This window comes from Pseudopipra pipra, chromosome 8 (assembly GCF_036250125.1).
Source record: "Pseudopipra pipra isolate bDixPip1 chromosome 8, bDixPip1.hap1, whole genome shotgun sequence".
Taxonomy (NCBI): Eukaryota; Metazoa; Chordata; class Aves; order Passeriformes; family Pipridae; genus Pseudopipra; species Pseudopipra pipra.
Window position 1 is genome coordinate 27285203 of NC_087556.1, and position 14963 is coordinate 27300165.

At 36.9% G+C, this 14963-nt stretch overlaps 1 protein-coding gene across 5 annotated transcripts in view; it reads left to right on the top strand.

Moving 5' to 3' along the window:
• RBM20 (RNA binding motif protein 20) overlaps positions 1 to 14963 on the top strand; it is a 100567-nt gene that overhangs the window by 17556 nt on the left and 68048 nt on the right. The window contains exon 1 of one of the 5 annotated variants that reach the window (XM_064663287.1): positions 5547 to 5575. The exons of the other annotated variants lie outside the window; for them this stretch is intronic. Within the exon in view, the coding sequence (XP_064519357.1) occupies positions 5562 to 5575 (14 nt within the window). The 5' untranslated portion in view covers positions 5547 to 5561. Of the gene's footprint in view, positions 1 to 5546; positions 5576 to 14963 lie in introns of those variants that run through there. 5 annotated transcript variants of the gene reach the window in all.

Here is a 14963-nt window from a genome sequence, read left to right on the forward strand (position 1 = left end):
TTCTGCCCCTGTCAGCACAGGAGCAGCGTATAGCCCAGGAATAACCTATAGCTCCTGTGACTGCAGTGGCTCTGCCTGCTGCCAGCCTGTCCCTCCCACTCACTGAGCCGTGACCGAACTTTGTGTTGTTGTCTAATGCCATCACGCCTTTGAATCTCGCTCCATACCTAATAGAAGGTGCTAGCCCGTGACTAGGGAATCTTCCAATCACCTTGCTGGTCCTGGAGAGCTATATCCCAGTATGGTTTCTCTGAGCTAACTAATCCACCGCAAGAATGGATTTAGCAAGACAACTTATCGGTGGAGATTTGCATTGGTATATAATTGGTTAAGGATATAAACTGAAATTCAAGTTTGTACTTAGATATGGTTTTTATTAAGAATAATATCCTACTTAGGATTTCAGTAACATATTTTACAAATCACTCTTCAGATGCTCTTTCTGAAGCTCAAACAGTTATGTTATAAATGAAGAACGGATTCAGGAGGCTTCACAGTATTAGTGATTATCTTGTAATGTTTTCCAGATGGCAGAATATGATGTAATCCATACTGCCCAGTTTGTTTCACTGCACTGTATACTGTTATACCCAATAAGTAACCAAGAGACTTTAAGAAGCTCATCAGGCTGTTATGACGATAGCTGGTTAATCCATATGTTCTTTTTACATTAGGAAAACTGCAGAATAACAAATCACTTGTTGGTGAATTCGGGAAGATTGATTGCGACTCAAAGCTCTGAGAGAACTGGATATGCAACTCGGATTAGCTTAGCTCAAGCTACACACTGGTGAATGAATTCCATTTTCCTCAGGGCTATGAAGTAGTTTACATCTGCTCAATTGCAGATTTCCCTAGCTGCACTGGGTAGTTTTGATTCCTCTCTAGAGAAGTGGCAGGAATGTTTATTTGTTGTTGTTTGCATTGATCTGAAATAAAACCACAGCACTAGCATCACTGGTTGTGTGGGCTTGGTGGCTAAGGTCAAATTCATTGCAGCTTGCAGTTGCTCATAATTCTGCCAGTGTTCGTGCAGTAATGTTGTTTACTAACTGGTGCTTTTATTAGGCTGACAGACCATTATTTGAATGGCAAACCCATCAAATTTAAGTAGGCACTTAACTCAGGATTTTCTCAGCATTAATTGAAGGCGCCAGGGGTACTGTGTGGGACAGGTGCAGTCTTGCTGTGCAGAGGGAGGATTTGAGGAGTACATGAGGAACGAAAACTCCCTGTGCATCCTGACATCCAGCTGTGTAGGATTTCTCACTTGAACCCACATGCAAGAAGTCTTCAAAGGAGATTAGAGCTGGGGTTGGAGGTTTCAGTCTACTGGCAGCTATCCTGCAGAGTGGGTTTTGTAGGCACATCTTTAGGCTATCCTGCCCTTTGGTTAAATCCAGAAAAATGGGATGAAGAGAATAACAAAAGAGTCATAAATATATGGTATTAACTGGCTTCTGGAAAGAAGAAAATTTCCTGAAGTGGGTTTAGTACTTTGTGGTTGTCTCATCATCTGTGGAGCAGCTGCCTGTAGGTTGCCATAGGTAGGTACAGATCACTGGGCTGGTTGATCTGATCTGGCAGAGCACTCTCTACTCTGTCTGTAGGCATTCAGGCAGGGAGGGTTGGAACAGGAGCTGAGAAACACTGGAAAGGAGAGCAGTTTCCAACACAGTTGGCGTTTTGATGGCTGTGCTGTGTTTGCTTGTGTTGCTGTTTTCCCCAGTGACTCCCTCATCTGGTTTTTATCATGTATGGCATTGATTGACTGGTAGCTTTTTTTATTTTTCTTTTATCACGTCTCTGGGGAATTCCACAGTTCAGTGTCAGAACATCCCCTTGTAGGGAAGGAGGGAAAGAGGAGAGGTTTGCATAATGTACCTCTCATTTTACAGTTTCCTGATGATCTTCAGTTTGGCTGCTAGTAAGGAACATTTGTTGTTCATAGTCACTCAGCCTGGACTTGTTTATTGATTCAGGCCATCTTTGCTCACTGCAGTGTTGCTGGTGATTAATGTGCTTTGCCATTCTGATTGCTATGGCTTGTCTTGTGAAACAAAATTAATAACAGTGGCTTATGGAATTGAAGAATAGCAGAGACCATTACATTTTTCATTAAATATTCCTCTGAGACCAGGGGAAGACCTGTAATGCTCAGTTTAAGGTAGCCTCTGCCTCTTTCTCTGTATCTTTTGAGTATGTGGAGAATCACTAGGTTGCTAGTGATTTAAGAACTGGGAGAGGGGACAAAGAAGGGGAAAGAGTCCTGAAAGGATGATGTTTTTATGCCCTTCTGCCACAGCCCTTCTCCCTTTCTTCCTCTTCTCCTCAGCACCTTTTCTTTCAGGTTTTCTCCAACACAACATCTTTTAGTCTTTCTGACGTCCTGTTGTGTCCATGATCTGCCATATCCCTAATTTCTTCTCCTTTACCAAACCTTCTTTGGTTTTAACATTTTTGTGTGTGTGTGTGTGTGTGTGTAATAATTGACTGCTTCTTCCTCAACAGCTGAACCTTGTGTATAAAGCACAGAGAAGAAATATCCATTGCTTCTTCCTGTTTGCAAGAAATGCCATAGAGAATCACAGCAGATTTGACACCTGGGAGGGTTTTTGCTCAGAAATCCAGCCCACTGACTTGGTTTGACATGGTGGGAATGGAAATTCAGCATTTGATGGACTGAGGCCAGAGATTTTCAGACTTGAGAGAAAGAGAAAACTTTATCTTCTGGAAATGTAACATTTATCAGAAACCTGAAAATGCTCTATTAACAACAGCTTTCTAGCACTAGAGGGTCTCTACTCAAAAAAATGTTACTTTCTTGATGAAGGCGGTAGCAACTGTAAAAGACATTACCTTCCTGGGGAGGAGCAGGGAACCCTTTCCTGTGTTTTAAAGAGACTATAAAATGAGTCGAAATGCTGCCTGGGAGGATTTTTGGCGTGCAGGGCGCTGCTGTAAGCATAGATTTTGTGTTGGCTCAGCGCTCAGACTGCAGGTCTCATAGCCATGAGCGCAAAAGGTCAGGATCACATTTAGCCCATAACTATCAACTCTGTGATACACTATTAGTCATAGAAACTTGAGAAATTTGTTAAGAAACCCTGAGTTTGGTTTTGATATCTCAGGACAGCTTTTAAAATTCCATCACAGTTTAAAGTGGTACTCCCAGAACAAAAGTTAGTTGATTAAAATACAGTGTTTTTAAAAGATTTTACTCCTCTTATGCTTTTTTTCTGAATTAATAGTCATCTTCTAATTTTAAAAGAAAAAGGTTTTCTGTAATTGTAAAACCTGTCTGTCTAGGAGTAAATTTTTTAGGCATAATATGGTTAAAGTACTTCAATGGAATGATTTAGTTGCAGGAATAGTACAAGATCATTTTAGCAACAATAGGTTAAAAAATTTATTCAGATACAAGTAAGATTTTTTTTTTTTTTTTTTAAATTGTACATGTTCCCTTAGCATTCTTAATTACATTTTGCTTCTCACCTCAGCCCTTGATTTCTAATCAATTCCAATTAGGCAGTTTTTGTTAATCAGTTGTGCGGTACCGTATTTTGTCATTGTTTCTTAGGAGCTGTTTCGTTAAGAGCCGTTCTTTATCTAAATCTGCTGTGCCAAACCGTAACTATTATAGGAAGGCTACAGAGCAAACCATAAACCATGTCCTCTGCATAAATCACTTTAGTCTTTAAACATCAGGTTGTACATATTAACCTTGCCCTTTTGCCGTTTAAAGGTTTTATGAAGCAGTCACGTGACATGGTCTGTTCAAGACTTTTGTTCTAATAACAGAAAAAAAATAATTCTTGCAGAAGTAGTAGAACAGGATATCAAACTGTATTGTTTGTTTTCTTCTCATTGATAATAAGTAAGATCAAACCTATAACCATCAGAAAGTCTTGTCCTATGCAGACAGTCTTTTGAGTAGGTTCGTGGGGAGCGATGGGGCACTGCGGTGTGGATGGGACAAGCAGAATGGAAAATCACTCAAGTTTATCCATCAGTAAATAATAATATACTGTGGCACATCAGATAATTTTACTGTAATTAAATATTTTCTATCTAGGTAGATTAAACAAAATAGCATCCCACATTTGTTCGTATTATAGCTCATTCTTGCATACTACATCAGTGTATTTATTCTTTCCAAGGCAACTGCAAAAAGGTTCCATTTTTTTGCTTATTCTCCAGATAGGTTGAGCACAGCAATTTAAATCATTAGTTCAAGTTACTTTATGAGAGATACTGGATTAGTCTTATTTTAAATTGTTTAACATCTGTGCTTATATATGGAGGGCAGAAGGAAAATACATATTTTGGTTTCTATCCCATGAAAAAGTTTGTGTGTCATATATATATATATATATATGTGTGTCACATATAGGAAAAGTTTTGAAACTTTCTCCATTAAATGATGTTGGGTGTGTTTGGTTTTCATTTTTGTTTTTTGTTTTTTTTTTTCAGATCAGGCTTGGAAATAATTCATTAATTTAATTTATGAATTATGTGTGAATATGTGAATTTATGAATATGTGTGAAAAATATGTGAATACAAATCTTTTCAATAAGAGAGAGTGCACATTCAGGAACAAATTTAATGTAATAATTCCAATTTCATCTGGTTTAGTAATGATTTTTATCCTGGTCTGTATGCTGATACTATGTCAAATGTGACTAGTTAAGTATTACTAAATAATACCCATCCTTTCAGATACTATTTACACATCATTTCCCCCCTTGATTTAATGAAATTTTTGTTCTCTCTGCAACCAGTCAGTGCTTTAGAATTCCACTAAACCAACAGGTTTTGAAATGCAGATATTAAATATTTTCAAAAGCTTACTGATATTGAATTTAAAACACATTACGAAATTGATGTTATTGTGTATTCTTGAAAAAAAAAATCTGTCAGTGCTCAGTTTATAGACTCTAGAATATATGATTTTAAAATAAGAACAAAGATTGTCTTTTAAAAAGAAAAAAGCTTCTTACACAAGAGAATCTTTCGCTGGGAAAAGCTTTGTTTTGTTGGTTTGCGAAGAAATCTGCATGTCTTGGCTTAAAAGCAACCCACTACCTTTTTATTAATTAAACTGCAAATCTCAGGAGCTGGTTTATTTAATTTTATTATGAAACTGTAAAATTCTGTGGTGGAGAAAGTGTGGGTTCAAAATCTGCCTATTTGAAACAGATGAAATGAATTGATCAGTAATTGGTAGCTCCTGGTGGAACCTGGCAGACAATCTTGTTGTCAACACTTTCACTTGGTCATTAATCTACAGTTACTCAACATTAACTTACAAACTGTCCTGGCCTGAAGTTCTGTTTCAAGCACCCTGTTCCCTTTCAAAAGATAAACTTTCCATAGACCAGTGCTTATCTGCCTGGCTTCCTGACTGACTGAGTTTTAAGCTACACGGGCTCGGACAACGCATGCAGTCGAACTGTGCGAACTTACGTGAGTGCTCAGCGAGAACATGGGGAATTACTGATTTTATGTCACAGGAAAGCAGACAAAATTTTATAAGAGGAAAAACTCAAAAGCAAAGATAATGAATCAGAAAAGGTAGCGTATTTCATTTAACTTGATGATATTGTTTTGTTATAATTGCTTAGAGTAACGTGGTAGTTAATGCTATTTCTTTCCATGGTACTTAAAAAGGAGGAGAACACAGTGTATCTCACTGCTGCGTGTGGCTGTCCAATCGTTTGTTAGAAGCGTTTGTGCCTCCAATGTGTAATATTATTGTGTTAAGTAACAAAGGCAGAGGAAGGTCTATGCGTTTTGGTTTAAATTTTTAGCATGCATGGGGTGGTGGTACTTTTGTAAAGAAGACACCTACTTCTGTTGAAAGCCTAATGCACAGACACAAGAAAAAGGACTTCAGGGTAGGATTTATTTTTCTTAATTGTTCCTATTGCTCTTGAAAAACATGCTTTTTCTCAGACATCATTCAGAGTTGTTGTTCCCAAATGATTCCACAGCAGATATGGATGCTGTTACATGAAGTGCTTAATGCAGTTTGAAAAACAACTAAGAATGAGATAACTGTGGAAATGTTCTCTGCTGCTTTCAGATGCAGACAGTCTATTTTTGACCTGGAGACTAGTATCAAGCCCTGGGTTTTGCCAGGTCAGGGGGGTGGGCACCAAAGACCTTATCTCTTTTTTCCTTTGTTGACAACATATCATTATCCTTCCTGGGTCCTGGGGTGACTGCTTGATAGGGCTGGTATTTAAAACACCTAGATAGGAGAAGTCACAAACTTTTTTCTATTTTTAAAGATGCACTTTTTAAAGTGGCTAGCAAGGCTCAGTGAGCTACAGGGCTGTGGGATGAGGCTGGAGCAGAACACTGCTAGTGAGGCCAGGAAGCCATAGGAAACCATGCTGCCTTCAGCAGTGCTTTGTAAAATAGAGATCTATTAAAAGCATGAATTAGTGCTACATTAGCATTAACTTGGAAGTACAAAATATTTTATAAACTTCTTAATTAATTTATTTATTGTTTCTATTTATTAGGTCTGCTTTCAGGAAGGAAGTGTTTCTCTGGTGCATTTGGAATTTTTTAAATTAAACGGTTAATTCTTCTGGTTGTTTTTCAGAAGGACCGCTGCAATTGCATAGTGTTTTACATAAGGAAAACTTACTTATAAGTGCATTGTTTTTTAAGATTTATTGTTACATAAGCAGTCAAAACTCAATTCTATGCCTTCATACAGGTAGGCATTGAAGGAAGCTTTAAAACAACAAACAGAAGAGCGCATCAAATTTCGTGCAAACCATTAGAATGCTTAGTGAAGGATATGGTCTGTGCTGGAGCATGCTAGTGGGCAGAATCACTCACATTATGTTGATTGATTGTTTTTAACCATTTAGTGTTTTGGGCTGACACTGCTCTCCTGCCCCAAATTCTTGGACCCTGCAGAATTACTACTCTGTCTCTGTGGGTTAGTAATAAAGAATTACATAACTAAGAAACTGTATGTTTTAACTGGCTTTATTTATGTTGGGATTTAAAACCAGAACAAAATAATGTAAACAAACTGTAACTGTGACAATTTATGAAATCTGCAGCTATAAATAATGCCCAGTTTTTTGGGAAGAAATTGTGAATATTGACTTGAAGAAAATCCCATCAGAGACTGTGCAGAGCTTCTCATTGTTATGGTATCACTATGGATAAATGTGGGTGGGTTTGGCAAAATGGTAGTTTTTCCTCTGTTTTCACTCTCTTTTATATCATAAATTCCTTTACTGGAAAGAAGGGAGCAAAGGGAAAGAGAAGGAAGAATTTATTCAATATAGGCATTTAGCTGGCAAATGGTTTCCTATCTAAAGACACATTTGCAAAATCTAAGCAGAATTTTGAAGGAGGAAGTAAAAATACATGAAGTTCTGTGCTAACAGAAAAATGAAATGGTCTTTGGTGTGTTCAGACTATAAAAATGTAATTATTAATAATCACTAAGTTGCCTCTATCTTTTCATCTTAAACATCCATGGAAAGTATATTACAGGAATATTTTCCTCATGGAAAATATGGAATACTCTTTTCACTGGTTATTGAGGGTTGCTTATGCCATTTGTTGACATGCCTACTGACATGAGCAATCCTTGTGTAATTGGCAATAGTGGTGAATTATACCTGAAAAAAAAAATGAAGGTGACATATAATATTTGAACTTGTGTTAATGAAGCCTGACAGAAGTTCCTATTTAATGCCTGCATGTGTATAATTTTATTAGGCAATGGAAGCAAGTCTCTGCATGAGGAGAAAATACTGCTGTGAATGAAAAAAACCCTGAAATTCTTTCTAAATAAATTCTTAATCAGAGAAAACATAGTCACGATTGAGACAGTTCACACAGTCCAATAGCTCATTTATAAGGTCCCCCCAAACATCTTCAGTGTGTTAACTGCTGTATATATAAATATTCGTTATCTGTAGTATTAATCTTATGGGGTTAATAAAATGGTTGGAAAGAGTTCTATGAAATCTAACTCAGTATTTGTGTAACAAATGAAAAAAAGTGCTATAAGTTGGTATTGAGTAGGATTGAAAAGTAATTAGAAGAGCTGAACAGATATTCTTTGATATCATACTTCTTACTTATATCACTGTATATAGTTTCTCAATTACAATGTGGTGTGAAAACCAGGAGTTAAAACCACAGAGTAAATCATAGCCTAATTATGCTCCTGTTTTTCCTGAAGCAACAAAGATCATCATATCCTTTAGGGGAAATTTGACAGCATATCTTCTTAATTACAATTACAATAAATGGTTTCTGCTGTAGTCATCCTCATGAGAGATGCTCCTATATTAACTACAGTCCTAGTTATTAACTAAAAAAAATCTGAATGAGACAACTTGGTCACTCCATGCCCTGGGAGTTTGTAATTTTGGCTTCATAGATTTGTTACGTGATCTTCTAAAAATTATAAATTTAGCAGCACAAACCTCTCTGAAGCACTTTGTAATCCTATGGATTGTAAATGTAGATTAATCCCCAGTGACTCCTAGGACTAGATGAGTAGATACAAAAATGTTTACCCGTTAAGAAGTGTACTGTCTGTTTTTCAGTGGATTATATGTGGTTTCTGGTTAGAGATCTGTGGAGTTGTTGAATGGAAGTTTTTATCTTTTTTAGTGTCATTCACCTGTTGTGCATTGTCGAAGAAGAAAAAAAGTACTATGGTAAAGCTGGTTTGGTCTCAGCCAGATCCTCTCTACCTCTCCAGTTAGAGAGTTGGGATTTCTTCTTTAAGCCACGTCTTTTCAAGGATTTTAACAGCCAAAATACTCTGTTTGAGTAGTAGAAACGGCTTAATATCTGCAACACACTGATATTTTCTATGTTAAAATTTGTCATGGTGACTTTTTAAATTTCCCAAAGCTCAGCTTTCAGCCTCTTTGTGTATCAAACAGGTAATACAAGTCAGCAGGGTATTAGAGCCATGCTGAATGTAACCAATTCCTTCAGTGGTATTTTGCTGTCCTTCACTTGGACTTTATTTCTAAAGCAATGACACCTTTTTTTTTTAATTGTAGTCGGAGTGAAAACTTGAGAGGCTACTTTTTATCAGATCTTACTGCTGATCTTCAATATGGTTTGAGTAAAATGTTTCCTGGTAAATGAAGTGGCAAAGAAAACCACCAATCTCGTAGCTGTTGCAGCGCTGTATGTCCGAAAAGTAGAGTTGCTGCACTAGGAGCTAAACTTTTCAGTCCTGGCTGCAACCTGCTGTGTACAGCACAGTAAGCAAACCTGTGAAGGAGTTTAAGCTGCAAATTACTCATTTGCACAGTAGCACATTAATGGGATGTTAGGTTTATTTATCTTCTACAAATACTCCAAAGCCATTGTTGAAGTACACTTAATAAAATCAGGATGGAATTATATTCCTTAGGAATAATTAGTTCTGGAACAGTTCTTTACTTGTGCCTTTTTACTCAGCGTTTATACATTATAGGCATAAAACTAAGCAAATCATGCAGTTTTAGAAATCTATTATGCCGATAAATATGTCCTATCCTGTTGCCCCTAAAGAGCAGCAGAGGCAGCATGAACTCTTCTGTTTCAGGAACACATGAATACATTTTATATTCTTTTCTGTATCTTCAGCATATCTCACAGCAAGTTTGTACAAAAAATTAATGTTTTAGAGACTTCTGTTCAAGTCTCTCAGAATTTTACTTGCATGCAAAGTTGCCAAAACCAGTTGGTTTGCACTTTTCTCTCCGTTATTCATTAGTTCTCCTGGAATGTGAAAACTTCTTTCTTAGGATTAGCAGTTCTTTTTCTGAATCTTTGTTTGATGAAACCTGTCAGGGAATCCTCCATGTGCTCTCTGGTATCTAAGCAAAATGGATGTTAATGTCCACTATTAAGCTTTGTTAAAGAACCCACAGAATGCATAAATGCTGTATTTCTCAATAAAAAGGTAAAGAGAGAATGGGAATCTTGGCTTTGTTGAGCAGGAAAATTATCTCACTGTGTTCAGTTAGTGATTCCAAATACTCCTTTATGAATAGTTTATGTGGAACAATTTGAAGCTCAGGCCCAATTAATTCTCACCAACGGATCTTAAATTTTAGAGCTGTTATTCATGGAAATTCGTTCAAAAATTACCTTAAATTAAACCAACTGTCCAACCTGTGGAGATGTTGGTAACCTTGACCACTCTTATCGAAAAGTGCTCCCTAAAGAGCCCATGGAATTAGTGATTTTTTTTCCTTCATAACGCAACTGGGACAGAGAAACCCCATTTTCCTTAGTGAGAACGCTTGGATGCCCTCCAGTAGACTGGGAACAAAGAGTTGTCTGTCAGGGTCTCGGGAGCCCCCACATCTGCTTTTTAAAACAGGATGTGGGGAAGGGTAAAAATCCTCTCCATTTGTGACGCTAACACAGCTTTGAGAACACCTGGAATTACTAGACCCAGCATTTGATTCTTATCACTGGAGCTGGTTTCTGATAGACCAAATGCCTTTAGGGGCCAAGTTTCTGTGCTGTGTGTGAGATTGTTGTTCAGGCAGATTTTCCACTGGAGGATCTGGACTCTAAAATCTGAATCCAGCCCTCTCTTGAAAAACTGTAAAATAATTTCAACAAATAGCTTCTGGGAGACTGTTTAGCCTGTTTCTAGCTTTTATTTAAAAAAACAAAAAAAACCAAAAAAACAAAAAACCACAAACAAAAAAAAAATAATATAAAAAAACAAAATCATGGAGTAGTTTTTAGTGCATTTCACTGTCCGCTCAGAATTTTGTAAGCAAATGCATCAAATTTATGCCATTATTTTTATTAATTGCATTCTGTTTTACTTGATTTCACTTGTGTAAATGTCCAATGGAGCGGAGAACATTAAGCACACAACCAGGTTGTTTAAGGAAGTTCCTTCTATGCTTGAAAGAGTGCTAAAAATTATCTGTCCATTTTCAGTGGAGCGTGAAAGTGTTTCCTCTGATCAGTGTGCAGTTAAAATGGCCCAGGTACATCATATTATCAGTCAGCTTTTAGCAGAATAGATTTCAACAGTTTCCTTAGATAATTGGCTAGCTAATAAAAAGAAGAAATATTTTGGTAGACAATTTGTCAAGGGAAAATTGTTTCTAGACTTCTTCATATTAATTATTCATCTGTCTCTGTTTTCTACTAAAGATGCTGTTGGTGAATTCTGTAGATTTGAAATAAGTAATGCTGTTTAATTTGATTAAATTTGGGTTTGGTTTCTGTGTATCATGTAAAAAAGATTTGTTGAGTATCTACTGTTTTGTTTGTTTCATTTGCAATGGGGAAACAATAGTGGGCTTCCATTCCCTGGCTGTTACACTGCTACATTTAAGGAACAGCAATAACAAAACTTATCTGGGAAACTTATAAAAGATCTGCTTTCTATTTAAAATATTGGGTTTTTTTTAAATCAGTGGCCTAATTGCCTGCATATTAATTATCGTAAAATTTCCTAATACAAAAATAATGAATCTGGTCCAGAATACATTACAATAAATTTTACAAAGCAGTCATAATAAAAAAATGTGGTTACAGTCATCTTTATTTCTGGAATTTTGAAGTTTACAGGAAGGCTCTGAAAGCAAAGGGTTGACAGTCATAATTGTCATTATGTGTTATTGAGACTAGTAGGTATGTTAACGACTGCTTTTTGTATTCCCTACTCATCATTTAGGATAGGATGTAATCTTGAAAGTTCATCAACTTGTGTTTGTTGTTTTTTTATGGAAACCCCTCTGCAATTAAAGAGAGTATGCAGTACTTAATGAGAGGCAACTGAGTGTGTTTTTTCTTGTTTCATTTTTATGATAAATCCCGACAACTACAGATGTTTGCAGCTTTTTCTGTCAGGTGAGTTTCTGTTGGTTTTCTTGAGTACAAGTCTGAGTGATATGCTCAGAGTTTTAAAATTTGATTGTTTTAGAAGTCAGCTTAAGTTATTAAGAATGAATATTCAATTTCATCTCTTGTATAATTTTCTTCTTAAAAAAAAAAATCTTTAAATTGCCACAAACTACAAAACATGTAATGTCTCAGATGGGTTAGATACATCTTTCTTAACACAGGAATCTGTGAAATATTGGAACTATAGAACTGGACATATCTATTTCTAAGTTAAAATAAAGATTATGATAGGATTGTTTCAAGGTTTAGTTTTAAATTTTAAAAATAGAGAATATTTTAAATGGAAAAAGTTAAGCGGTGGAAGGAAAATCCTGATGACAGCATTTGTGTTAATCTGGCTCACAGTTTGCCTTCACTCTCTTCCGACAGTCTTAATCCTCCGTAATATAAAACTGGCTATGCACTGCTTTTTTGTGAAATAAAATATCATCTAGAGGGAAAAAGAAGAGGAAGAGTATCAGTTATAAACAAAAAACCAACGTTTATAATAGAGGCTTTTCTAATCACTTGGGAGAAAGTATCGTAGTCGCTATAACTTTTAGAATAATTTTCCATTACTGTACTGTTGGCCATCTATTAATCATTTAAGAAATTTGTATTTCTGTATCACTGTTCTGAGAAGTTCGAGTTGCACATTCAGCTAGAAGCTGCTCTGCTGTTGGCTTGCTGGAATATAGTACAATATTAATTTCCCTAGATATTGGCTGCTATAGTAGTGTATAATTTCTGTTTCCTTGAAGTTAATATACTCATATTAATACTGACAATGAAGAAATTTTCTTGAAATCCTCACTGAGCTCAGTAAGTTCTGTACTGTCCAGAGAAAATGGGGGGGAAAAAAGCAAAAGCATTTTGATGTTATAGTTAAATGTCAGTGTACTACAAAGGTTGAACAATATATGCTTTTCACATCAGAAAAATCTTCGATGTGTTTTGAACTAAATTTTGGGGGGGTGGATATATATAACAGATCGTTACATAAATGTTGTTAATTACTATTAGTCCACATGTTATGATAGACAAGTCAACTAATGATTGTTTAACTATTACGGTGTTTTTAATGTTGCATTTTAAAATTGCAAAGGATATAAATTTCTTTTCCTTTGCATGTGTTTAAATATCTTGAAGAGAGTTTAGTTTTCTTTCAGTTGTATAGCTGTATTTTTCCTTTCAGGAGCCATTTTTGTTCTTGTAGCTTAGAAGGAAGTGTTTGCCACACAAAAGTACCAAAGTGTGTTACCCCCTCACTTTAAAATGTAAAATACAGAGCTGTCTCATGTGTCATGAACTCCCTGTCTAAACACACACACATATCAGGAGGTGAGTTTAGGAGGCTTGAAACTAGCTGACTTTTTTGAAAAATAGTTTGTATTTGATTCCTTTCAAATTTTATTTCCAAACCAACTATCAGTGCTTTCTTTTCAAGTACTTTTCAAGGGATATGCAAAACAAAAACATCTGAAAATTATCTGATAGCTCCTGTAAGATCTGTGTAGAGTAACGACTGGAATATAGGGAGGATGAAATTACAGACAGTGCAATAATCTGCCATGATACTGCAATAACTAATTAAAAATGTAATAACTAAGCAAAAGCATGAGGATGTTATCTTTCCCATGATATTTAGGGCACGGTCTGTCGCTGCTAGGAAAAGAGTGGGCAGTTGCAGTAAACCTGCTGTACGACCCACCTGGCCTCAGGCATGTGGTGTGGGACTGGAGGTGTGAGGAAGGTTTGCCCCTGGCTCCACGGTGGCTCCACTCTCGAGGCTCCCGACGGGGCAGGCGGGTGTCCCACAGCTCACAGGGCCACGCGGCCACTTCGGAACCAGAGCTCTCACCGTCGGTGTCGCCGCGGGCTGGACCGCACAGGGACCGAGTGGTCTCTGTGCCATTCCCCTTGGTGCTGTGCACATCTAACAGCAGTGGTTGCCTCTACCTCAAAGATTTTGTTAAGGATTAGGGGGCTTTAGCAAGGATTGTGTGGTTTCGTTGCTCTGAGCATTGGAAAATGTGGTTGTGGCTTAACGCGGGTAGAGGTTACAGCCTGGTGTGAAAAATGAGCTACAAGAGGTCCCCTTAACACCGTGAATTAAATAATGTGAGTTAAAGCATAAGAAAGAACAAGATAAAGGTGGAGAGAACAAAGGAGAGGAATAACACCAACAAGTAAACGGGGCACAGAGGCTAGTTCTGGGAGTACACTGGTTGCCTTGAGTAAACAATTTAATAGTAATTTGCCAGTATATATTGCAGAGCCTTCCAGTAGCCAAATGTCTTGCATCTGTTTTCATTTACATATTGATTAAAAATAGAACATATTACTCTCTCTCATGTGAATGAACTGGGATACTCCCTGAGTGCAGTTTAAGATCAGTATTATAATTTAAGCCATAGAAAACACAGGTGCAGAGAACATAAATAAGATTGCACATGCTTTTGCCATTCCATATCATGAACTGCTTAATTATCCTTCTTTGCTTGTAATTGAATATATCCAAACCAGGCTTGTGTTTATGAACAGCGATGGGTGGTATTTCTTACAAGATTCCTTGATGAGATTGCCATATTAACTGAGACTCTTGACCAAAAGTCATTTTATTACCTTCTAGTCTAAGATCAGTAGGTGGTTTTTTTCATGGCTTGATGACAGATGAGATTAGTGCTGCACATGGGAATATTATTTGTGCTAAGATGTAAATGAAAAAGTTTTATAGCAGAGAGTTAAGAAGTCTTGCGCCTTTTTCTTTTTAAACGAGCATGAAAAGCATTGATGTGCGTCATCAGTGGTAATAGTCAACTCCAAGGAAAAAAACACCTACCTGGAAGCTTCATGGGGTAGTGAAAGACTGTGTTCAGGCCCATTGTTGTTAGTATAAAGCCCACTTGGAAGTATCTGAGGTTGGACTTTTTGGTGATTTCTGCACAGCAAACTGATATGTCTGATTTGGATTCCCAGTGAATAAGCATCTATCTCACCAAGGCTGCCTATTGTTCTCAGCAAAGGGAGACTTCTGCATTACTTTAACCTC